This window comes from Propithecus coquereli, unplaced genomic scaffold, assembly GCF_000956105.1.
Source record: "Propithecus coquereli isolate 6110/MARCELLA unplaced genomic scaffold, Pcoq_1.0 Scaffold314, whole genome shotgun sequence".
NCBI lineage: Eukaryota > Metazoa > Chordata > Mammalia > Primates > Indriidae > Propithecus > Propithecus coquereli.
In genome coordinates this window covers 1,895,764-1,922,459 of record NW_012148775.1, presented here as the reverse complement: position 1 = coordinate 1,922,459, position 26,696 = coordinate 1,895,764, and the positions used below count along the sequence as shown (strand labels likewise).

The 26,696-nt window shown below is 43.5% G+C and overlaps 1 protein-coding gene across 1 annotated transcript in view; it reads left to right on the top strand.

Annotated features, from left to right (window-relative positions):
• The window catches only part of CIT (citron rho-interacting serine/threonine kinase), a 201,664-nt gene that overhangs the window by 90,036 nt on the left and 84,932 nt on the right, over window positions 1-26,696 (top strand). Inside the window, exons 11-17 of the mRNA XM_012650158.1 lie at window positions 14,297-14,402; window positions 15,316-15,459; window positions 16,737-16,856; window positions 21,293-21,463; window positions 21,734-21,784; window positions 22,585-22,638; window positions 25,355-25,495. Coding sequence (XP_012505612.1) covers window positions 14,297-14,402; window positions 15,316-15,459; window positions 16,737-16,856; window positions 21,293-21,463; window positions 21,734-21,784; window positions 22,585-22,638; window positions 25,355-25,495 — 787 coding nt within the window. The remainder of the gene's footprint in view (window positions 1-14,296; window positions 14,403-15,315; window positions 15,460-16,736; window positions 16,857-21,292; window positions 21,464-21,733; window positions 21,785-22,584; window positions 22,639-25,354; window positions 25,496-26,696) is intronic.

The window sequence follows — 26,696 nt, the reverse complement described above, 5'->3', positions numbered from 1 at the left end:
CTTACTGTATTTGAAGATTTGTTATTTCACCTTTGGTAGTTTAAGCTATATCTCTAGAGCATAAAATGAGCTTCTGTTCATGCCCCAACAGACTGTTTAATAAGACTCTTGTAAAAAAAAAAAAAAGGTCGATGAAATAAAACCATATATTTCTTATCTGAAAGATGACATCAGAGTATTCCCATCTTTGGGAAACTTTAATGTCTTTTCCATGGCAATTTGGGGTTGGAATCAGAAAGATTTTCTTTCATCTCTCATCTTGTTATGTGATGTTGCCATTGGACTTGGTTACTCTGCCGTGGGCTGCCCTGTGGGTGAAACGTACAGCGTCATTTTAGAAATTCACTCCACCTGTTGGATGTAGGTGACCCTGGATGTGTTGGATTATGATTAATTAGAAATCCAGTAAAACAGATGCAAGGATGAAATTACTTAGCTCCTGCAGTTGTATTGACATATAGTTACAAAATTCATTTGGAGTGGGGAGGCATTTTCTGGGGGTGAGTACCACCTTTGCCACCAGCGACCCTGTATTTCTTCCTGAGTTCCTTGTTCTCTCCTCCCTGTTTTCAGCATTCCAGGTTTTTATTTACGCACATTGATTACCTGGGCTGTTACTCATTCTTCACACCACTGGCGAAATTGCAGATGCTGCTGTACTGTGCTAGGTAAATTGACCCTAGATTTGTTACCACTGAATCAAATGAAATGTTCAGAAGTGGAGCTGAATGAATGAGGAGTTTTCATGAAGACTTTGGCAGTGAGAAGTGATTTAAATTCTGGATCCTTATTTTGGGACCCCAGACTATTTTTAAGCCAGCCATTGAATGCATCATTGTTTTAGGTTTAGCAAGAATCTTGATCACAGCATTTCAATGGCTGAGGCGTAGTGGGAGTTTCTTGCAGTTTGAGTTGGTGGGAGCAGGAGAGATTCTAGAGAACTGGGTTCGGTTGTCTTTGGAGCTAGATGATGAAGTTAAGTTTTGGAGATTATCTGTCTGGTGCCTCTTTTCCTTTTTAAGCCAACAATAATCCAAACCAAATCCCCAAGCTCTGAATGCCTCATGTTCCTCTGAGCCTCTGTTTGCTTGTAATTTAGAATTAGTAGGGTAGTAACGGAAATTAATGTGTTAAAGGTTTAAAAATAAAACGGATCCCAGCTCTCTTCCCTCCCCTGTCAGCATGGGCTACATTTCTTCAGGTCCTTCCTCCTCCTGCCTAGATTGAGGTACTGCCTCATTTCAGCTTTTGTTGAAACAGTGCATTTCGGCAAACTGTCAGTATAAACTCTAGAAGGTAAAAAACAGTTGGTTTTGTGTTTTGTGTTAGTTTTACACATGCCGGTTGTATGCTTTTGGAGAAGTTGGAAATCTTAGAGGAGTGGGCAGTGGGATCTTGGTGAGACTGGACTTTGTGGATGGTGGTGTCTGGGTAGGTGGTTTTTAGGAAGGGGGCTCTTTCTTCCTTTTGACTCAGGGCTTTTTTCTTTCCTTTTGGGTGGATCTGAAAATGCAGAATGGAGCCAGCCAGTCAAACACTGTGGAGGATTAAAGAGTGGCTGCTGCCATTGCCTTCCCAAATTTTCAGAGAACCTGTTTTTGGTGCCACTTCCTTGCTCTGTTGGGGATTCTTGCATGTTAGTTTCCCTCAACTGCAAAGTGGGGTAACAGCGATACCTTTCTCCTAGGACTATTGGGAGCCTTAAACAAAACGTAAAAACACTTGGTCTAGTACTTGGCACATGGAAAAACCTCAATAAACATTCACTGTTACTGTTTTTATTATTACTAATACTCTAGTCTGTGTATGCGTAGTGTCCTTTTGTACATGCCAGAAGGATATGGAATGGACTTGGCTATAATTAGGTAGTCCAGAGTCTTACTGGACCCGAAACCCAGCCTCCCCAGCCTTGGGAATTTTCTGCCAGAGATGCTTAAATGTCCTGACCGACCATGAAGGTTAATATGTGGTTGCCAAATACCTGTTGGTTAAAGGTGCTGGGTGGGGAGAAGTGGCTTGGGGGACAGAATTAGAAGGTCCAATCTCAGAATGGGTATCTTCCCATTCTAAGTTGAGCAAGTCAAAGCAGGTATGTTGCAACAACCAGAGAACACAAAGCAAACACCTTTGCTGCAGAATATCATTGTACAAACTGGACATCTCATTGCTTTAGGAGAGTCAGGAGAGTAGGGCAAAATCCATCGTGGGACACTTCATGGGTAATGCCCGTGCTAAATTACATCAGTGATCTTCCTTGGAATGTCTGCTCGTCCTCTGAAGTAGATGATGATCTCAAGGGCACGGCCGGCTCTTATTCAAGCTGGTTTTCCTGGAGCGTAGGACACAGTAGGCCCTCAGTAAACATGTGTGTGGGACTGGGCTTATAAGCATACTAATGGAAAGTAAAATGTTTGGGTCATCTTTTTAAAATAAAATGAATTTGGATCACCGGAGAGGAAGGTGGAGGGAATTTCAGGTGGGCAGAGTGATAACAACAGCTCATCCTTACAGAGCACCAACTCTGTACCCGGCTCTGTTCCAAGCACTATACACAGATTAACTCATTTAAATTGCACAACAGCCCAAGAGGAAGGTACCGCCACCATTCTCATTTTACATGTGAGGAAACTGAGGCACAGAGAAATTAAGCAACTTGCCTAAGGTCATGTAGCTCTGAGTGGTTCCAAGCCTGGTGCAGAGTCGGTGCCGTGTAAGGATGAGCTTATCACTCTGCCCACTTGAACCCAGGCAGTGTGGCTCCAGGGTCTCTTAGCCACATGCTCTGCTGCTAAGTATAAATGCCAGAGGCAGGAGGAATTAGGAAATTTGTGTGGGGTGTGCAGGTTGACATGCTTGTCAGAGGTGGAGGCCCATTGTGGGGAGTGACAGGCAATGATGTTGGGGCAGGGCAGGATCAGAGCTGACAGGTCTGAGTGCTGGGTTTTGTTTTCAGTCTCTGTGAGTTTATTGAGTAGGTAGATTGTATGGCTCTTGGATTTCTCTGATTTCTTCTTCTTCTCATCTATTAACAGACACTCTTACCTGGTGTGTTTGTGTGTGTGTGCCCGCACATATTACATAAACCCACACATGTATGTTCTCTCCCCGAGGATTCTTGTTAAAGCATAAACTCAGTGAGGACAGGAAACTACGTTGACCTTATTCTCCACCACATCATACAAGTTGCTCAGTAAGCATTTGGTGACTCGATCCAAATAATTTTTATGGCTGCAACTCTCAATTTGTTGATGACTCCATGATATGTATCTACTGAAATCTACGTCTGATACTTCATTTGCCCCCCGTCTGTCCTGAGATGGCTTGCTCTAGTGGAAAATGTCCTGAACTCTCCAGTTAGTCTCATTTCCTTTTTACTAAAATACTTGGAGGTTGGAGGATCTTTCCTTAAAAATGGTTTTCCTTTCCACATCCGGCCAAAGGCTCTTTGTCGTTGCGCTTGACACCCAGATCCCTACTGGAAAGAGTCTTGTCTGTGATTTGAGTTTTTTAAATAATCAGCAATAATAGCAGCATCTTCCCTGGCATGCATCTGTCATATTTCCTAAATAAGTTCAAAAAGCTAAACTAGCTTCTGCCTGGTGGTTACGGCCCTCAAGTGCCTTGTGGTGTTTCCGTTCCACTGTCACCTGGATCAGATGTTTAACATTTGCCTCTGTGTGTTGTGTTGGGTTTTTTCCTCTCCTCTTGCTCATTCAATTTCTTCGTTCTCTTAGTCAAGCACAGCTTGTTCTCCTTGCCTTATTCTGTTCTCTATTTAGACTGTGCGTGCCTGCCTTGCAGCCCTGGCAGGGCCATTCTACCGCCTTCTCATTCGTCTTTAAAGATACCTTTAGGAAATCTAATCCAGACGATCCCAACCCAATCCTGAAGATCAGGCTCCAGAAGATCTGTCAAGTGTGTTTTTTACTGGCCTACACATGCTAATTTGCATGGTTGCCTGGGATCCCTTAAGAAGACAGTCATTGACTAAATAGCGCTACATGTTCCCGAGCTCTGTGCCAGTTTGGCAACTCTTCCTTTGCCTAAGTGAATTTCTCTTAGCTGTCTCTGCTTTGTTTGCTGTCCATCTCTTGACCTCTCTCTGACAAACTTCCTGAAAGAGTAGCCTATATTCAGTGCCTGCAACGCTACTGAAATGACTGTCTCAGAAGCCACTGATTACCCCCAACCACCAAATCCGGTGGTTTCTACCATGCGATACCATTAATGATCACATTTCTTCTGGAAAGTGTTATACTTTCTTCTGCATTATGAACACTTGGTTTTCCTCCTGCCTCTCTAACTGCCATTCTCAGGCCTCTTTTGTGGCCTCCACGTTCTGTTTCAGGCCCTTGAAATGCACACGCACCATCCTCTAAGGTTCCATCCTCAGTTCTCTTTCTAGTCGGTTCCTGGTGATCTCGTTCAGTTCCTTGACTCTCTCTCACTTCCCCATGGCCTTCCTCCCATTGTGCTCTGTGTTCATCATCACCAGGATGTTTTACCAGTTTCTCAGCATGCCATCCTCTGTTCCCTCCCAACACAGACAGACCCACTCGCTCACTCAGTAAGCCACTAGGTGCTAGTGTTGGCTTCCTTTATGTAAGAAACTACCACCTTCCCTACCCTTGTAGGCAAGAGAACTGAGTCATCATAAACTCTTTTCTACCTCCCCCGCCATCCCATCAATTGCCAAGTCCTCCAAGTTGTGCCTCTAGGATGACACTGGCATCCATGCCCACCTTTCTGTTCACTGTCACCCCTCATGGACTCTTGCCTGGACAACTGCAGTAGCCTCCTCATTGATCCTTTGCCTCCATTTTTCCTGGCAGTAAGCCATTCTCTGCACAGGGTGGAATTCTTCCAAAGCATAGGTTGGATGATGTCATTTGCCTGCTTAGACCTTCAGTAGCATCCTCTTGTACACAGAATTAATGGCCATCCCCGAACTTGATATTCAGTCCTGGTACGTCAAGACCCCAGTCTGCCTGTTCATTCATACCTCCTTCTTGTCTCCTGCTGATCCATCTCAGTAGCAGTTGTTTGGCCAACCTGCCCAAGGACATCGTGTTTTCCTTCTTTTTTTTGAGACAGTGCTTTGCCCCTGACAGATCTTCAGTGAACATTTATCAAATTGAGTTAGACTAAAGTGGCCAGGGGTTGTGGCAATTCCATCTGCATCGTTTATACAACTGCTAATGGAAGCGGTTGTCTATTGAGCACTTCCCTTGTGCCCAGAACTATCCTGAGTACTTTTCATGCATTATTTCATTAGGTCCTCACAATCTCACCATAACTATGAGGTAGCTGGTGTTATCTCCGTTACAGATAAGGACTCTGAGGCTCAGCGTGGTTAAATTATTTTCCTGAGGTCCTGCAAGTGGAACAGATCTAAGATTTGCACCCACATCTGGTTGCCTCTGGACCACTGTCCTACCTACCCTGCCTCTAACAGTCATGACTTTGCTAGATTATGCAGGGCCTATGGACTTGTCTAATAATATAGCTGATTTTACCGAGAATCCACTCTGCACCAGGCACCATATTCTAAGTGCCTGACAAGCGTTCTCATTCAGTCCCAGAAACAACTCATTATTTTACGAGTAAGGAAAGTAATGATCGCAAAGCTTTGGTTACTTCTTAAGTTCATACAGCTTGCATGTGGCAGAGGATGCCCAGCTTTTCCAACTTTTAACTTTAGAGCTGATAGGAGCATTCTTTATTTTTTGGGACAAACTGTAGCATACTCATTAAAAGTCTGGGCGTTGCAGGAGTTGGAGGTTGCAATGAGCTATGATCGTGCCCCTGCACTCCAGCCTGTGCAACAGAGTGAGGCCCTGTCTCTCGGGGGAAGAAAGTCTGGGCTTTGGAGTCAGATTGACATAGGCTCAGATCTGGGCTCCCCTCCTTGCTCGTATGAACAAGGCTTTTGACTTCTTTCAGCCTCAGTTCCCTCTATGTAATGTGGAGGGTATAATAGTGCCTGTCTGATAGGTTTGCTGTGAGGACATGTAGAGCACTTAGTGTTAGCGCCAGGAGCACAGTGAGTGTTCATTTCATATTTGTTATTGTTATTTAGGTGTGAGGATGGGTGTGGGGTGTTTTCAACTCTCTTTTTCTCCCTGCTTCCACTTTATAAAGGTATCTTGCTGGTTTCTGCCCATTGAGAGACTCCAGCTCCCATGTGGGGTGCCTGACAGATGTCCTAATATCTCCATCCAATTTTTTACTCTGAATGGAGTCCGTGATGTCAGTTAGACCTGCATTTTCCATAAAACACTCACCAGGCTTCTGGTAGGATCCAATTCCAGTAGGAACTGTGCATGTGCCTAACCTAGATGTGACATGCTCCCACCCACCAAGTGCCTGAGTGTCCCTTGGGTGGGTGAGTATGCGGGTGTCACCATGACCTTCCTGCCCTAGAACCAATGCCGGGCATCTCCAGTACAAGCACTGAAAAGCTTTTTCATGCCAGCATCAGTGCAATGCACTTCTCATTTTGGATTCCTTTGTCCCACTGTGACCTTTAAACTGTGGCTGCCTGGGACACAGAAGTGCTGGCATGCCATTCATTCACTCATTCATTTATTCACTGAACAAATATATTATTCTAGGCCTCGTGACACAACTATGAGCAAGACATACAAGGTCCCTGCCCTCAAGAAGCTAGCATTTTGTGGAGAGAGACAGAAGATAAATAACTACTGTGTACAAATGAGATGATTTCCAGTGGTGGTCAGGGCTCTGAAGAAATCAGAACCAGGATGGGGACTGACTGCGGGTGGCCACTTTAGGTTGGGTGCCCAGGGAAGGCATCCCTGAGTTGAGCATGAGCATTTGTTCAAGAACATTGAGTCACTTCCCAAGGTGACACAGTTTGTAAGTCCACTCTGAGCACCTGGGAGGTCCTAGGGGTTGCTCTAGAATCTGGGATGTAGCAGTGAATACAGGACAGACAGGAATCCCTGTTCTTACGGAGCTCACATTCTGGTGGGGTGGACATACATCCATTTATTCATTCACTCATTCACTTATTCCTTCAACAAATATTTGAGAGCTGACTTTGTGCCAAGCACTTTCTAGGCACTGGAGATGTAATACGAAGAGGCAAAAATCCCTGCCCACATACAGTGTGTTCCACCAGGATGATAATAAAGAGTCAGTTATCAAAGGTAAGTGGTAATAGTATTCTGGGCACAGGGGAACAGGGCAAAGGCGCTGAGGCTGGGATTGGCCCGTGGTACCCAGCGACAGGAGCATAGCCGGCAGCCGAAGCTTCAGGGTACACGGAGGACGTGGTCTGAGTTGAGGTTAGCAGGGCCTTTAGGTTTGGATTTTGCCCTAATTGCACTGAGCAGTAAGCTTTTGCTGGATTTTGAGTAGGAATGTGGAATAGTTGGTTCTCATTTTACAAAGGGTCCCTTTGACCATTATGCAGAGGGTAGATAGTAGAGGGACAAGAGGGCATTCAGGGAGGTAAGTTAGGTTACTGTGGGCAAGAGATGAACATACTACAGCAAAATTAACCTGCAAAGCTAGGCACCAGCTTAGAGGTGGGAACTGTTAAAAAGTCATGTGAGTAGCTATGCTCTTCATTGTAGCGTGATTTTCGATAAATGATTCTTGAGCTACATGTTAATCACCACAAAGCAAATGCTCTAATTCACCTGGAGACCACTACTGGTCATGTGCATCAGTGTGTGTATGTGTGTGTGTGTAAGTATGTGTGTGTGTATGGTGCCCCAAAGCTTGACAGACTCCGCCACTCTTTAGGGAACAGTGTTCTTGATACTAATATTTCCAAGTGCTCATGGTGGGCACCACTGTGTATTTTAAAATGGGTTTATAAAATTAGTTCACAAATTTCAGAATGCTCAATCTTAAAAGCCAATACATTTTTGGTAACAGAATTCTGATGAGTTTTTTATTTTTTGCACCATATTACATCCTGCAGTTGCATGTATTTTTAGTGCCGTTGGCCGCAATTAAGGTGGGGCCCTCAGCTGAGCTAATTTTGATTCCCCTCATTTTAGCTTCAAGTACCCATTCTTGGTTATCCCGAGAATATCTGGGATTTGTGATCTGTGTGATCTGTGGTTTGGTGGCATATTTTGTAGACACAGGGTCCTCTTCCTATGGGAGTAAACGGGTGGCTTGATGCTTAAGCATGATCTTAATCGTTAGGGTAGTAATTAGAGAGTACTCAACACGTATACTTGCTTGTAGGATGGAAATACACATTGTATCCTCTTCTAATACGAAGTGCACTATATATAGCCTGGTGAAGGGGTTGTTTTTGAGTTATGTGATTTGTTTATATTTGAGTTATGTGATTTGTTTATAGGCACATCATTGGGAAAACTGCATTTTATCATTTTTACTTAAATTTTGAGGTTACTTGTAAAGCAATTTTTAGGTCCCATCTAATACATTTTAAGAGAACATGTCTTTCTGTCACAGTGGCAATGACCAAGCCTGTCCTTCCCTCTGTGTCATATACTGTTCCCTCTATTAATACTCTTTGGGTCTCTCTAACTATAAAGCAGATGTGTATATCAGGAAGAGATGTTGATTTCAGAGTAAATTTTTTCTAGAAAATAGAAGCTGGAAAAAAAAAGGAAAACCCAAACTTGGCTTTGTGCTTGAAGAGACAGCACTGGTGTGTGTGGGTGGGTGGCTGCGTGCACCCGCTGCTCAGAAGTGCCTTTTCTCTCCATGGGGATAACTGGCTGTGTATCCGAGATGTGGCCAGGAGTAGGCAAGCAACGTGTGGGCAGGCTGCATGTTCTTTTATTAGCATCCTTATTGGACTGCTTCTCATCGAGCCCAGGGCATGAACTGGCCTGGGTCTCTAATACCTGCCCTGTTTCCCATTTAACTGCCCTCCTGAGCCACCAAGTGAGGGAGGGAGAGTTGCTCTTGTGTGATTTAGCTGTTTCTGGGGTGGCTGAGGACCAGCGTGGCATGTGGGCGTTCTTGGGTTCTTGAGCCCAGGGCTCTCCTGGGCTCAGGCTGGGAGCCGGCCTCTTAGCTCTGAAAGCAACCAGTCATGGATGCAGGTCACCTTCCTTTGCACGATCCGTTCTCTCTCTTCTCCACGACCTTGTGCCTGAGCTTCTGCAGCACTTTTCTTGAGTGGTTCCAAGGCTGTCCTGCCAAGAAGTAGCAGAGTTGAGATTTGAACCCATGGCTCCTCTTTGAACCCCCAGCTCTACTGGCCCATCACCCACCCCCAAATCATCATAATGTGGGAGAACGTAGAGGGTATAGGGTAAGCTATGCCTTAGGGCCAGGGGCCACTAATACCCATCTCATAGGATTGTGGGGAGGAGTCACTGAGGTAACCCGTGAAGCACTAAGCACCGTGCCTGGCACATAGTACGTGCTCCACAAATGGCACTCTTACTGATGACAAAGGTAGTGGCATCAATTCTCTCTCCTAGAGTATTACTTCCTTGAGGACAGGAATGGTGGCTTCCTTTACTTTATAGTCTCCATGGAAGGGTTTCTCAACTCAGCACTGTTGATATTTGGGGCTGGATGATTCTTGCTGTGGGGACTGTCCTGTGGATTGTAGGATGCTGAGCAGCATCCCTGGCCTCTACCCACTGGATGTTAATAGCACCCCATCCACAGTCATGAACATCAAAAGTCTCTAGACATTGCCAAATGTCCCCAGTGTGGGGGAAGGGGCAAAATTGCCCCCGGTTGAGAACCGCTGGTCTACAGGTACCTCTCGTGGAGATCACAGGGCTTTTGTATTCTCCTTTTTATATTCTCTCTCTTTCTCTCTCTCACACACACACACACACTCACTCACTCACTCACACATACTCTCACATTCATAGAAGGTGGTCAAAAAATATTTGTTGCAGTTTGAGAATTTTGAGAACAAAGGAAAAATCTTGGAAGGACTCCGTAGTTAGCAGGTAGACTATGGCCCGTTCCAGGGTCGACAGAAGTTCATAATTAGATATTTCTTTACTGTAATTCTGCACCCCGTTGCCCATATCTTTAGAGGTCCAACCAGTTAACAGGAGTTTTTGCAAACTTGCCTTAAAGCAATGATTGTATCGGCTCTTTAAATAATACCATGCTTGATGAAATGGTACTTTCTGGGGTGATTTTAGACTAGCAGGTTTGCTGCTTGAAGAAGACAGGGCTTTATTTGTTAATAGTCTGGTGGCTCTCAGGCCAGTCTTGGATCAAACCTCTCAAGCTGTGATTTACATTATGGGAAATTCTAGAAAAATGCTAGTAACTTGCCGTTGCTGTGTAAGTCAGAAGGATGGCTAATGAAAATCTTAGAAAAAGAAAATAAATTGTGATATTTTAGAATACCTGTTGTGGGGGTGAGGGGAATCTGTGCACTCAAGAAATACATACTGAGAACTTACCATTGGTGCTAGAGATTCAAGTGTCCTGTGTCTACATGAAAAATAAATAGAATATAAATATTTTAAGTTGAGCCATGTCTAGCTGGAGCATATTTCTTTTATAGAAATTCATGGAAGTGGTATATTTTAATTGAAATATTTATTAAAATTGGGGGGAATAGGCTTTAATCATTATCTGATACCTGTACATGATCTTGAAATTCATAGCCCACCATGATTAGCTTCCAAATGGGGTTCCCACTGAAAGAGCTACCAAAAGGCACGAGTACCAAATGGCCTGACCAGAATGCCTTGTGGCACTAAATGCTGGGGATAGTCATACTATGAGTTTTAAATGCCTAGACTCTAAGACACAAGCACTTTCTTCTAATTAGCACCATGCTTCTCGATCCTGTCTATGTATTACAGTTACTCAGGAGCTTAATACAAACGGTCTGTCTCTGATTTAATTGGCCTGGATGGACCCTACACATTATTTTGTAAAAGCTGTCCAAGCGATTCTTTTATTTATTTATTTTTTTGGAGACAGAGTCTCGCTCTGTCGCCTGGGCTGGAGTGCACCAGCGTCATCATAGCTCACAGCAACCTCAAACCCCTGGGCTCAAGTGATCTCCTGCCTCAGCACCCTGCCCTCCGCCACCCCTCCCCCCTCGGCCCACGCCAAGTAGCTGGGACTACAGGTGTGCACTACCATGCCTGGCTAATTTTTCTATTTTTAGTAGAGACAGGGTCTCGCTTTTGTTCTGGCTGGTCTCAAACTCCTGAGCTCAAGCAGTCCTCCTGCCTCGGCTTCCCAGGGTGCTAGGATTACAGGTGTGAGCCACCGCGCCTGGCCCTCTAGGTGATTCTGATGTGCAACTGAGTTGAGAACCAGGGAATTTACAGAAAGCAGCAGTGACTTTTCCCCTCTACCCTCCAGCGTCACCTCTAATCCCATTATTGTTTATGGGATTGCTGCTACAAGCCCAATTTAGTTGCAGCATTCTTACCATAGCTTTTTTTAGATGTGATTTTTATTTATTCTAAAAAAAAAAAAATGATTTCTTCAGCACCTTCGTTTTGAAGAGCTCTTAATTGCTGTACTTAGAACTTCTAAACAGTGAGCGTTTGTCAAGCATCAGAATAGCAGAATGAAGGGGTTGGACCTGGGGTGACAAGGAGTGCTGTTGCGTCAGCTCCTGAGAGTGCCGTGGGTGGTGGCTGCACATCTCCTCGATTCTGGGCCCCATCAATAACCTAGAAATGCCTTTGTTGTGTGTGTGTGAATAAGCAATGTGTTTTGTACCCACAGCAGCGCACTTTAAACGTTCAGCCCTGCCGGAGCCTGCTTTCCACATGTCATTACGTTTTCCAAGCCACAGCCCACCCACCCCCATCACACACCCGTGTCATAGTTCTTTCAAAAGGGTGCCAAGTTTCCTGCTCTGGCACAAAGAGCTGTGGCCTGTGCGGTCATCCCTGACGCATGTCATGCGTGAGACTTCGTGACATGTGGGTGACTCTTGATTATTGAAGAATTGGGGACCCCATCCCGTTTTGGACCATCCCTCCCTCCTTGGGTGGTTTGGGTCTTATTCTCTAACTCACCTACCAAAGTACAATCAGGAATAACGGAGATAGCAAAGGGAACTCAAGGCCATGCCAAGCAATCCATTTCATCTCATACAAAAAAGAAAGGGGGGAGAGAGAGAGAGAGAGAGAGAGAGAGAGAGAGAGAGAGAGAGAGAGAGAGTGTGTGTGTGTGTGTGTGTGTGTGTGTGTGTGTGTGTGTTGGCTAGATTTAGGTAGAAAACAGGCTGGTGAGAGGTGTAGAACTTGGTTAAAATTTCTAGCCAAAAATGAGATTTTTAAAAGATTTATTTCTGGATTTCAATCCCTGTTGCCCATTTCTATGAATAATCAACATTTGTTTTAATGTGAATAATTGCACCGAGCAAATTCAGCCCTCTGAGTTTTACCAACTGTTTTAGGCCTGTGAGGCATGTGCTATTTACAAAGTTGCATGGGTAGTAACGATAAAAAGCAACAATGATAATAGTAACAGGTGACATTATTGAACCCTTGCAATGTGTCAGGCACTGTGCTAATAAGGGCTTTACATATGTTATTTAATCTTCATAAGAACTCTTTGAAGTAGGTTGGGAATTATCCCCATTTTACAGATGGAGAAACTGAGGTTCAGAGAGGTCACATAGCTAGTGAGTGTCAGGGTCAGATTTCCAACAGAGGAGCATGATTCTGTGTGTTGACTCAGCTGGCTGCCCTACAGCGTGAGCGTAGGGAGCTGTCACTGGGGTACAGCAAGGCAGTACTATCATGCCAGCCCGTGTCTTTGGCCGGGAGCTGCAGGGACAGAGGTGTTTTGCATTGCTGCAAGGAACTGACCTCTTTTAGGCAGAGAATTAGTTTGAGGCAGCAGAAAGCAGAACTTTCACCTGCTGGTAAGACCTGAGAGCTCTTTCACAAATAGCTCCTGCAGCCCTGTTACCGGGGCAACAGAGACAGGACTGTGGGGCAGTGGTGGGCTCTGCCATGTCCCTCTGTGTGTGAGAGCCTTTGCTGGCTGACACTCTGGCCCTGCACAAATTTATTATCGCACAGTTGTGGGGATCAGAAGTCTGAGATGAGTTTTACTGAGCTGAGATCAGTGTAGACAAGGCTGTACTCTCTCTAGAGGCTCTAGGGGAGAATCCATTTCCTTGCCTTTTCCAGCTTCTAGAGGTGGCCTGCATTCCTTGGCTCGTGGCCCCTTCCTCCATCTTCAAAGCCGTTGGTGTAGTGTCTTCAGATCAGTGGGGCTGACCTGCCTGGCTTCCACTGTCACCTCTCCTCCTCTGCTTCCATCTTATGAGGACCCTTGCGAGGACGTTGGACCCACCCGGCTAATCCAGGATAATCCCCCCACCCCAAGATCCTTAACTTAATCAGCACTACAAAATCCCTTTTGCCATGTGTGGTAACTTCATCCCAGCTTCCAGGGATTAGGACACGGGCATCTTTGGAAAGGAGGTGGGGGTGTTATTTTACCTATCATCATAAGCATTAGATGTTTTTATAAAATGAAACAGAACCAAACTGCCTGGCTTGGGGACGGACTAGACGATACTTGGACCAGTAGAGTAACTGACAACATGTATTGTGCACTTGCTATGTTAGCTCTGTTCTGCCTTGGGGTCTTTGCATCTGCTGTCTCCTCTCCGTGGAGTTCGTTTCCTTCCAGAGCTTTGGGTGGCCAGCACCTTCTTATTCTTCAGGTCTCAGGTCAAATGCCACCTCCTTTGGGAAGCTTCCCCTGCTCACAGCGGGGAAGAAAACAGGCCCTCGGTCCCATTTCCTCATGTCACCCTGTTTCCTTCTTTCACAGAAGTTAGCATCATCTGTAGCCTTTTGTTTGTGTGTCTGCCTGATGCATTCTGTCTGCCCTCTATAGAATGTCAGCTCCAGGAGGGCAGGGACCGTGTTTGTCTTGTTCACTGCTGTATGCCAGTGCCTGGATCGGTTTCTAGAACAGAGTGGGTACACAGTACAGACTATTCGAGTGAGCGAATGAAGCCATGTCAGGCAGGCACCGTGCCACGCACTTAATGCTCACACTTTCCTGTGCGGTAGGTACTTTTCTTTTCATTCCACTTTATAGATTTGCAAACTGAGGCTCCCAGAGGCAGAATCATCGCCTCAGGTTAGTGGCAACTGAATTTACATCCAGGTCCACCTGCTCCCAGGGTCCTCACTTCCTTCCACCTCCCTGCTTCATGGCCTGGGGGTCATTAGAAGCTGCCTAGGCCACCTTTGCCGGTGGCCACAGAACACTGGTGGGTCCGCGCCTCTGCTGCAGTTTTAAAATGCAGCTCCTCAGGCCCACCTGCTGGCCACCTTGACGTTGCTTTTCCTCCATCTAGGTCTGTTGTTTCGGGTCTGGACTCCCCTGCCAAGACTAGCTCCATGGAAAAGAAACTTCTCATCAAAAGCAAAGAGCTACAAGACTCTCAGGACAAGTGTCACAAGGTATTTATCTCCGCAGCTGGCCTCCCTCCTTGCTCCAGGATCCTCCCGTCAATATATGCCAAGGGATCCGCCTGGGGCCGCTGTGGGCGCTGAGCCACCAGATCCATAGAGAGCGAGGCGCTCCCTCCCTCGCTGAAGTCGCGCCTGCAGCCGCTCAAAGGGAGATGAATTCGGGCCTTGCTGTTGCTGTAAACCCTTTAAATCTAAACCAGAGGAGGCCCTGGATTTAAAACGGCCCGTGTCTCAGCATGACCCAGCCAGATGTCTGCTTCTTCCGGCAGGTGGCCTGGGTCCTCACCTGTGGCTGAGATGCATCCCATCTGCTTTGAGTGATGCGAAGTCTCTCTTCCTAGTCTTTTAAAACTCCTGCTTATGTCACTGCGGCCACTGTATTGATAATGTGCAACGTCTCTTAACATTCACTGTTCCTGCCCAGAGGCCACTCTCTGGAAACTAATAAAAGTCACTGCTTGCCTGGGACTCCTAAGAGTGCAGACGAATAAATATCTCCTTGCCCTGTCCTGGATTTGTCCTCTAGATCTTTGCAAGGAGATGGGGGGGATCAAGATGGATTTGGGATAAAATTAAAGTGACGTCTGCAAAAACAAAACAAAAACAAAAACAAAAAGCAAACAGGTGAAAAATGATTGTGGCTTCCTTGCTAACTGGGTTAGAGAAGTGATCAAGTGTGAACCAGGACTTGAATGAGAGGAGTGACTTAGCATTTGGTGACTGTCCTTGCGAAGAACTGTGCGCTCCTGGGCGAAGAAACAATGGTATTTCCATCCCAACTTAACTTTTGGCGAATTAGCCATAGCCCAGACCACCAGGTGGTTTCGGAGGCTACTTGAGATTTGATTGCGCCTAACGAACCTCCACGGGCCCTTTTAACCTGTCGATGTGTTTATTTCAGATGGAGCAGGAAATGACCCGGTTACATCGGAGAGTGTCAGAGGTGGAGGCTGTGCTTAGTCAGAAGGAGGTGGAGCTGAAGGCCTCTGAGACTCAGAGATCCCTCCTGGAGCAGGACCTTGCTACCTACATCACAGAATGCAGTGTGAGCCTTCCCCCAAGTCCCCTTCCCTTGGAGGTGGCACTTCTTGTTGTGTGTGTCTCATCCTGTTTCATGACGGCTCCATGAGGCACATCACAGCCAATGGCAGAGAGTAGAGAGGAGGAGAGTACAAAAGCAAGATCTGTGATTTGCAGAGTAGCATGAGCCAGGCATGAGGTTCCCAAGAAACGAGGCTGGACTCCTTTCCAGCAGAAAGTCTAGGTAGATTTGTGGTACCACGGAGCCTGGTGATGGGAGTAAGCCATCTTTGCAGCAAGTTGCAGAGGGTCCTGAGATCTCCCATCCCAACCTCTCTGGTCTATACTGTGTCTGAAATGATCAGCCTTGGGAACCAAACTCCCAAATACATACAAGAAAACATATTTCAAATCTGCCCAAAATCAATTTTCCATTGCTTAGAAGCAGCGTAGCGACAAGAAAACAGCCTTTGAAACCTAGACCCTCTGTCATTATTTACCATGTGGCTTTTGTTTTTTCTTTCCTTCACAAGACTAGCCTGTCTTCTTCTCCATTGTCTCGTTAAATTTTTCATTCAGGTGTTTTTTAATGTGCTCAATTAAACAGTCTTAAGAAGTTGAATCACACATTTTTAAAGTTTTTTTCACAAGGGAGAGGAAATCTATAGAACGTGGCTGATTAAGAATAACTGCTATGTTTCCATTCCAGACTTGGCTGCCTTTCAGTGGTGGGTGAAGTTATTCAGCTATGTATTTCAGATACATATTTCAGTGCCATTCAAGCATTGAGGGAACCTTATGGATGAAAGGTGTCCAGGAAAAATAAGCCAGGAGGTAGAAATAGACTACTTGCAGTCTTAAATGACACCTGGGCAGAGGATATGAAGTCATTGCTACTTTGAAAGAGGCATATATGCTTGAGAGCCCTCGAATAACTGATACGACAGAGAAGACTTTATGGCCATCCAAATGGTGGTTGTAATGGCCAAAGGGTCTTACTAGGTTTTAGTCCTAAACATACAAGTAAGTATCTGCTAGAACAGGTAGATGGTGGCAGAAGACAGGTTGATGCAGTTTCAGGCTGGATCTCTAAGGTCACAAGGTTGAGATGATGTTTCTTGAACCCCAAGGGGTTTTACAGGATGAAAACTGGAATCGGCAACCAACTGGAAACCGTCAACGTGGGTCCGTCACCCGAAACCGTCCTGGTGTCTGCCAAGCAGCGTGCAGCTCTCTTAATGAGTCTTTTCAAACAGAGCAGGATCCACAGGGCATCCCTATTAAAATTTTTGCTTTCTGCAGAGCTTAAAGCGAAGTTTGGAGCAAGCCCGGATGGAGGTGTCCCAGGAGGATGACAAAGCACTGCAGCTTCTCCACGATATCAGAGAGCAGAGCCGGAAGCTCCAAGAAATCAAAGAGCAGGTAGGACTGCTTGCCTGGGAGCAGAGCAGCACCTCAGCGCCTCGGACCTCTAATTTCAGGAGAGGCCTGGTGGAGAGAGAGAAAGTGTGGGGCGGGGAGAGGAGGAAAGAGAAAGGTATATAGGTCATTTAGAAACTTTAAATTTCCCATGAGTTATATAAATTATAGAGTGCTTGTTCCAGCTCTTTTTGATGTCTGTACCCCATGTCTGTTCTTTTTAATAAAGATGTAGGTTTAGAGCAAGAGTGGGCAAACTTCAGCCTATGAGGTAAATCTGGCCCACCACCTATTTTCTACGGCTAGCAAGCTAAGAATGGTTTCATTTTTTTTTTTTTAAAGAATGGGTTTTATGTTATTAATGCTATCCTTCAAAAATGAGGGTTTTATGTTTTTAAACAGTTGAATAAAAAAGGAAAACAATATTTTGTGATATGTGAAAATTATATGAAATCCAAAATTTAATGTTCATAAAGTTTTATTGGAACACAGCATGCTTATTATTTACATATTGGCCATAGCTGCTTTCAAGCTACAGAAGCAGAGCTGTGTAGTTGTTACAGAGAACGTATGGCGCACAAAGCTAACACTGCTTACTATCTGGCTTTTTACAGAAGAAGTTTGCCAACCCTTGCTTTAGATGGTTAAAAAAAATGAAATCTTCTTATAGCTTTTCAGAAGCACTTTAAGTTTTTGAGAGAAGCCAAAACTTGTATAAAGAAATAGTCTATCGATGTCCAAGGGCAGGGGAAAAAAAAAGAAATATTCTAGAAGAAAAATTTGAGCTGTTCAGGCTGAGTCAGAATTGACACAGAAGATCTGAGTGCAGAAAGCTGTCCCCTGTGTGTTCAGAAAAGAGAATTGAGACCTTTAAAAATCCCACTCTTTTTTTCTCCTTTCTAAAAGGGTTTTCTTTTTGGATGGTTCATTTTTATATTGGCTCATTGTTTCCTTTTTAGCATGGATTTTTCTGTCTTTTGAGGAAACTGTAAATAGAAACTTTAATGAAGAGATGGCAATGAGCAATTGGAGAGCTAAATTATCAGCTGCCAGGCAACTCTCATTCACTTCAGAAAATCTAATGGAAACATTGATGGAAATGAACATTTTTATCTCTGGGTAGCACAAACTTAGCCATCTGGCTGGTGCTAATGCAAGAAACTCCTGCAAATAACTTGATCTATTAATTAATCTTTAAAGAAAGAATTATTATCTTTGGGCTTTTGTTGGGCTAGTATACTTATGACCTTAATATTTTCAAATGATGGGTTAATAGCCTCTTGTTTGATAAAAATGTTATAAATAAATGTGCATAGGAAACTTTGCAAATGGATTATCAGGTCTCTGAACAATACTGACCTTGGAGATTTTGAAGGCTGCACATACACTCTGAGAAATCTGCTTTGACAGCTGACTCATGCCCCTTTCATCAACATAGTTTTTCATCCTAAAAGTTTCAAGAGGTAGGATTCTTTTTCTCCCATTAGTTCAATGTGTTTGGAAATTTACTTTTGGTGACATCCGGGGGAAATGAAAGCTGTGTGGCCACCAGAGGGAGCAACTGGTGTCCATGAATTCCATAGAGACAGAATTACCAGGACATTTTGAAAAGGTATATATATGCTGGTGGTTGAGTTCAAAGAAATGTCTTTTATGATTCCTATCACAGTTGGCACGCATGTGGAGTTTTAGATTTAATGACTGCTAAAAGTTCCATTGGGGGGAAGAATACTTCTTGGTTTCGGATTTTATTTCTCATCGGAAGAAGGATTTAATAAAATGATTTTTGTTAAGTTTCGTGAGAGCAGGATGTTTGCAAACCAGAAAAAAGCTTTTAATGCTTGCAGCAAACTTCTAGTATTTAGTTAGCAGCATACTGATTCCTCTCAGATTTGGGATTTAGTTCCTGTTCTTTCTCTCCAAATCTAACTTTCTATAAAGCTCTTAATTTTTGCTGTCTCCTGTAGAATGTTTGGATTTGGCTGAAAAGGAAAACACCTAAAAGTCTCATGTGAGAATTTGATTTATTCACCATTACTAGTGATTGCTGGTTTTTTCCCCCCTCCCCAGCCACTTCATGAAAGGAAACAAAAGTGTGGGTGACACAGAAGTCACTGTTTCAGGGTTTCTGAGTGAATAGGACCATGCCTGATACTTCCTCCCTGCAAAGTTCTGAAGCTCCACTCAGAAGACTTGCCTTAGGTGGGCCTTGAAATGAGTCCATGGTTCCTTGTTGTGAACCCACACAACCCATACCTGTCAGTGATTCCATCCTGAGATGCAACAGCTCTTTCAGTTGCCCTTGGAAACAGACCTGATGATCTCCTCTCAGATTTTTCCTGAAGCAGGGATTTCATTAGCTGCTGGACTTTTCTTGAAGTATCCAGCATAACAACAGGGAATCAACAAATGAGTTAGAATTTCTTTCGATGCTTGTAGCAGGCTGGGTAACCCAAGAGCTCAGAGAGCTGGCAGAGTTGTTGTCTGACTCTTATCTTCCTCCTCCTTGGGTGCTGACAGCTCAGGGGAGAGAGATTTTGGGGGGAAAGAACAGATGCTTGTTCCTGCTCTTGACAAAACACAGAAATTACGTCCCCTTCTTGCTGATATAAATTCAAGAAAGACAAGGGAGCTTGGGGATAAAAGATGCCCAAGACTTTCTTCTACCCCTTTGTTGCCTGCACAATTCGGTGTTTGTGCCTGTGGGCAGGGCCGGCTTTTCCATTATGCACAGCAGGCACGGTATCTAAGGACCACTGTACTTTTAGGGTCCCATAAAATGTTTTAATTTTGTCATCAGAAGAAAAAAAATAAGATTTTGGGTCAAAGACATTGCTTTTATAGATATTATTAACATTTTTTGTATTTATATGAGCGCAGTTGTAAAATGTGATTAATTTTTTTTTGTTGTTTTTAATGGAGGGAAGGGGTCAAGGAAGGCTCAGTGCTCAGAGCCATGAAAGTCATAATGTAGCTCTGGCTTAGGGCTCTAGAAAAACCCCAGGTAAAGGATGTACCATTCTACATATGGCTCATGTTCCACTCTGTGAGTTCAGATAATTGTGAGCAGATTGTAAAGCCCTTTGGTTATATAATCCAGCGTCACCTGCTTGGTATGCACCACCCGGGAAACCTGGGTGCCCCGTGAGCCCAAGGACTGACCTTTAACAACAGTATGCTTTGGGTGGGAAGGAGTGAAGTGAGACCCCTGCTCCACTTTGGGCTCGTTTTTTCGCTTTCCACTTTACGGATAACATAGGGAGAGGTGTGCTTTGGAGGGGGTCACCTGTTAACAATGAGATAAAAAGTTTCCTTATACCCTGTTATTTAAAAATTGCAATTTACTGGTTAAAAGAAGATCCTTGCTCAATCAATTGTTTCTTGGGAGTAATACTTAAATATTACTCACCAATTATTTCTTGGGAGAATATATCTTAGAGATATTACTGTATATTGCGAATGTCAAAGACATTATCATTTAGCTTCCTTGTTTTTTTCATTTTGTCCAAGGCACCTTGGCTTAGATAAATATTCGTAATCCTTATACTTAGCCTTGATTTTGCTAACAAAGAATATTTTTATACTTTGTCTGAAAGTTCTCCTTTTCTTCTGGTAAATCCAATTCTGGAAAAAATCTATTCAAATGTTCCGTTTTGATTTTACAAAGGCATTTTGGAAAAGGTTGGGCTATTCGGATCACTTTAAAGGGTTTAGCTGAAGGGAACAAGCTCTTTCTTTCCTTGGACTTTTTCTCACACATCATTTTGACCAGAGCCAGTGTTTTGTGACTCTTCCAACTTTCAGGGTGACTTGCATTGCAGGAGAGATGTTAAGTTGATCACTCAGTTTTGGGCCCAGAGAAATTAATGGTGAGAAACTGACATGATGAGTTTCACCTTCCAGGATTCTTTCCACTAAGCTTTTCAATTACCCTCTTGTGCAGTCTGAAAGGTTAATTTTAAAACAAGTACCATATCTAATTGTGTTAGGGCACATGACTTCTAAAGGACAACTCTGTATGAATGATTATCCTTGGAGGAACCCTACACCTAAGCAGTTTATCCTCCTTGTTTGAAGAGCATCCCTTTCAGCTGTCCTGTGTTAGGCCTGAAGGGTCTGTGCTTATTGTGTGGTGTTATTTGCTCGAAGGATCTTACTGGCTCATGCGTTCCCACTTATTACATGTTATGCATTAAAACAGTTTTTAGATTTAATATTTTCTCCCTCTTCTTTCCCCTACACCCCTCCACTTTGGCCACCCAGTGTCCCTTTCTGGGTCTGTCTTCCCCCTCACCTTCTCTCTGGGTCTGTAAGTCTTTCTATGCCAATTTCTCTTCAATTGCGTCTTCGCTTCCTGATTGATGCTCCTCCGTCTTCACCACCTGTCTTGTCTTTTGGGCGTTCTAAAGTCCCCCTTTATTACGTTGCCTGCCGTTTAGGAGTACCAGGCTCAAGTGGAGGAAATGAGGCTGATGATGAACCAATTGGAAGAGGACCTTGTCTCAGCAAGAAGACGGAGTGATCTCTACGAGTCGGAGCTGAGAGAGTCTCGGCTCGCCGCGGAAGAGTTCAAGCGGAAAGCAACAGAGTGTCAGCATAAGCTGTTGAAGGTAATTGACCGCCCTCCAGGAGGGTGCAATCTGGGTAAAATCATGGGTGATCGTAGCAAGAAAAAAGGGAAGAAAGCTTAATGAGTATAGGTTTGAGAAATAAATAATGGATATCTTGGAAAACTCTGGTCTTTCTTGATAGAAGATAACATTATTCTTATTTATTATTATTTTGGTCCCAGAGACCAAGAGGGTACAACAGGTAGTGTTGTCTACGAGACTTTTTAGGTTGTTGAGATTTCTCAATATGTTGTGTCTTTTTAATTACAGTCTAAGGATCAAGGGAAGCCTGAAGTAGGAGAATATTCCAAACTGGAGAAGGTATATTTTCCACGATCAGTTTTACTATTTTGGGTAGATAATTTTTGTCATGTTATTACCAGTGGCCTGTCATTGATTAAGAATATTCTTGCAATGAATAGAGACCTCTCTTCGAAGCTTAGTTGATGGTTCACCTCCAGATGACCAAGTTTTAGCTTCAGCTGTGGTTCTAAAAGAGATAAAAGATGCCTCATTTTTTTTTTATTTATTTATTATTCCAGGGTTTTGTGAGGGTACAAACATTATAGTTACACTTTATGTCTTTGCTTCACCCAAATGCAGGTTAAAGGCATGCCCTTCCCTGCCTTTAGTGTTCCCCGTGTCCTTTAGTTGTAGATTTGCCCCCCATCCCCCTAATCCCTAGAGAGTATTTCTGCCATGTGATCAACCTAGTGCTGATCAGTTAGTACCAATTTGAAGGTGAGTACGAATGGATCCCGTTCTTCTGCTCTTTTGGAAGATGCCTCATTTTTTATCATGCCTGCTCATAGTAACCAATAAACCCAGACACTTAGTAAAAGACATGTGGAAATTCTTATTGTCTTAAGGCACTAGGTGACTTTGCTTCTCTTTTTGCCATTTGTATGTTGCTGGTCCTAAAGAAATAATCGATGTGGGGGTTTGCACTGGGACATTTAAAGACTTTTCTGATAGGCCACTGTTCTTCATTCCATTAGTAAGTTCTGGAAAACGAAACAAAAGACCCCACAGAAACGTTGAGAAAATAGGACTGCAATAAACGTAGCAAGATGTTAATGCTGATTTGCCTTTTGCTTTATTTCCCGGGATTTTAATTATAGATCAATGCTGAGCAGCAGCTCAAAATTCAGGAGCTCCAAGAGAAGCTGGAAAAGGTGAGCCCGAGGTGGTTTTTTGGGAACTTACCCCTATATCCAAATACCTTTCTTTGCCTTGTCCCGGGGCACCAAAGATGAAAGAGACAGAATTAGTCACCCTGTGCTGAGGAAAAAGAAGGGGGAGTGAGCTATTACCTGAAAATATCAGAGTTCTGAATATAGTTTTTTCTTTTGAGACGTGTCAGCAGTGTTTATTTTTAAAAACCAAGCTGTGTGAGACGCTCAAGTAAAAGTTCTAATTATACTACAACAGAACCCAAGAGGCCGGCTTCTCTTGCCTCAGGGGGCCCGGCGCCTCATTTTGCTCATTTGTAAAAGAAGCAGTTCACAACCCAGACTGCTGGCAGTCAGAAACTCCACGGCAGCACACCTGCCCAGAGGATGGTCGGAGGATCTGTGGAGTCATGTGCTTGGGGAGGGGGTGGGTTTGGTTTAGAGCATCCTGCAAAGTGTGTGCTAATGGCCCTGCCTTTACTTATTTTTTTAAATTTTTGTTTACTTATTTCTCACCCACCTAGCTTTATTAAGGTATAGTTGACATAAAAATTGTACATAATTGTGTCATACAGTGTGATGCATGTCTACATTGTGAAATGATTAAATCAAACCACTTAACGTATCCATCACGTTGCATACTTACCATTTTCTTGTGGTGAGAGCATTTAAGATCGAATCTCTTAGCAATTTTTTTAAAAATAGAGACAGGGTCTTGCTCTGTTATGTAGGCTGGAGTGCAGTGTCGTGATCATAGCTCACTACAGCCTTGAACTCCTGGACTCAGCTGATCCTCCTGCCTCAGCCTCCCAAGTAGCTGGGACTACAGGGCACGCCTCCATGCCCAGCTAATTTAAAAAAATATTTTTTTGTAGAGATGGGGTCTCACTATGTTTCCCAGGCTGATCTTGAACTCCTGGCCCCAAGCTATCCTCCTGCCTTGACCTTCCAAAGTGCTGGGATTGCAGGCATGAGCCACCATGCCCGGCCCCTCTTAGCAATCTTCAAGCCCTTCCTTTAGTTGAATAGTGCAAATACTTATGAAAGAGCCAGAATAAATGTGGTGTCTGGGACATGCCTTTTACATCAAGAATGTTTGTGACTATGTTTGCTGGCTTGGTTTAATAAAGCTCCTTCTTTCTTTTCTTGTTTTTAAATTGTGGTAAAAAACACATAACATTAAAGTACCATTTAACCATTTTTCAGTGTGTAGCTCAGTAGTGCCAAGTGTATTCACGTTGTTGGGCAATAGATCTCTGGAACATTTTCGTCTTGTAACACTGAAACTCTATGACCAACAAACACTAATTCCACTTCTCCCCCTTGGCAACCACTTTGCTATTTTTTGTTTCTACAGTTCTGATTACTTTATATACCACATATAAGTGGAATTGTACAGTATTTGACTTTTCTGTGACTGGCCTGTTTCAATTAAAATAGTGTCCCCAAGTTTTATCCAAGTTGTAGCATGCATCAGAATTTCCTTTTTAAGGTTGAATAATATTCCATTGTATGTATAAAGCACATTTATGTTTATGCATTCATATGTCTCCTTCTTACTTATTCTTGAGCTCTCTAAGGAAAGCCTTCATGGCCTTCTTTCAGCTAGAAGCTTATGAGAGGAAGCATGTTTTCATCCAGAACTGTGCTCTCCAACAGGAGTGTGATGTGAGCCACAGGTGTAATTTAAAATTTTCTAGTGGCCACATTAAAAAAAGCAAAAGGAGACAGGGGAAGTCATTTTAATGATACATTTTATTTAATCCAGTATATCCAAAATATTATCATTATGGTACATGTCAATATTACTATACTTATTATACTGCCTCAGTTTTTAAATTAATTAAAACTAAATAAAATTAAAAATTAAGTTAAAATAACTTAAACAAATTTAACTTAAAATAATTAACATTAACTTAAAAATAAAATTAAAAAAATTGATTTCTCAGCAACATTTTGGGTGCACAGTGGCCACATGTGACTAGTGGCTTCCATATTGGACAGTACAGGTCTTAAAGTTGGAGCTTTCTTGCAGTTTTCACTTTCTAAAATTTTAATTTAAAGCAAATAAATGTGAGGTTGTTGGCCTCATGAACACAGATCTTTACTATAGTGCCACAGAGCTGTACTACAGCTAAGACCTAAATAAAAGTTAACAAATACGAACTTAACTTCAAGAGGTTTGGCTATTTTTTTTAAACATGGATTTGTGAATTATCATGAACACTATGGCTTTCATAACCTCTGAAAGGTATTTATTTTTTTAAAAAAGTTAAATTATAGCTTTTATTTTCTTCTTATAGAAGTTGTACAAATTCCCCATAGGAAAATTAACAAATCAGATAACTAAGGAAAAAATTCATGCTCAGAGACACGAATACATTAATTCCTGGGTAGATCAATCCATCTAGATCTTCTTGTTTCCATTCACTGTGTTGTGGCATCAAAGATGCTAATTAATGATTGTCAGATACACTCTTATCTTACAAACCCCCCAAAAAGAAAAAGGCATCAATTCTAATTATAGGATGCATTCCATAATTTAAAAAAAGTATACATTAGAATAGATAAAATACAGAATAAAATGAATGTTTATGTTTTGACAAATGGCCATAACATATATACTCAGTGTAACCTGCCTTTTCTGTTCAGGATGTGGTCACCATCCTTTTACATGAGTCAATAGGACCACCTTCTCCTGTTCCTTCTCTCCTCATAGGCCGTCAAAGCCAGCACAGAGGCCACCGAGCTGCTGCAGAACATCCGCCAGGCCAAGGAGCGCGCTGAGAGGGAGCTGGAGAAGCTGCAGAACCGTGAAGATTCCTCTGAAGGCATAAGAAAAAAGCTGGCGGAAGCCGAGGTGAGCAGGGACCTTCCAGCTCCGGCCCGGTGAGGCCGCACCAAGGGAAAGAAACCGCAAAACCATCACTTGCTTGTGTTTGACCAAACTGCTTTTCCTTTCTGAAGCTCCCTTTGAAACTTGAGAGGCTTGGAGACATTTTCCCCCAAGGGGAAAGAAGGATCTGTCACAGCAGCTTCAAGTGGAAAGATGTCTTGATAAAAGCTTTTCCTGTCTGTTTGTTTTCCACTGGCCTACTCGCTAATCCGGGAGAGTTTCTATTTACACAGGTTAACCGTAACTCTATCTCTGAGGTTTTCTTTTTCTTCCCTTTGTTTTCCTTGCCTTTCCGACCCAGGAAGCTAATACAATAATGTGTTAATTTCCAAGGCTTCACCTGTTACCTGTGTGCCGATGACTCTCAGATCTGTATTTTTGGGCCTCTTCTCTCCCTCAAATTCTTTGTTGTTGTTGTTGTTGAAATCATTTATATAATTATACTGGAAATACATGAGCGCCTTTTCATTGTGAAAAGCCTAAACAGTACAGAAGAGTATAGAATAAAAAGTAACACTTCTCCTTTACTTCTTTCCACTGCCTCCAGTCCCTTGTGTTTGTGACACAGAAGGGATGTTCCATATTCGATTTTACCCTCCTGTTGCTGGGTCTTTTGCTTTTCCTTGTCACAGTCTTGGTGGGAACCTACTGGTACGTGTTGTTTGGGGCCATCCTCCTCCACATTCCAGGCTGTGTTTCTCCCTGTTCCCCTAAAATTCCAACGGGTTGTCTGAACAGTGCATCAGATTTAGAAGAGCTCGGTCTCTTCCCCTTGAAGCCAGTTTCCCTTCTCAGTTTCCCCATGCCGGGCCACCATTCATCTGGTCACCCTGGCTTGAAACCTTAGCGTCATCTGCTTTTCTTTGGACCCTGCTATTCAGTGAGTCCCTTGGTCCTATAAATGCAGCCGTACTGTCTCTCCTGTTCATCTCCTGCTTGCCTCCTCTTAGGCCACGCCCTCTTCCTCTTAGCTGAGCAAATCTAGTAATTTCTTGACCTTCTGCTTCTAGTCTTTCTTTCTTTCCATCTAGCTCATGATCTAGCTCACGCAGTGTAAGATTCACGGACCCCAATCCCCAGGTTCCTCAGGACTCCCTGCCCCATCCCAAACCTTTCAGAGGTTTCATAGTGCTTAGGTGCACCCCTGAGCCTGGGACATGAGACC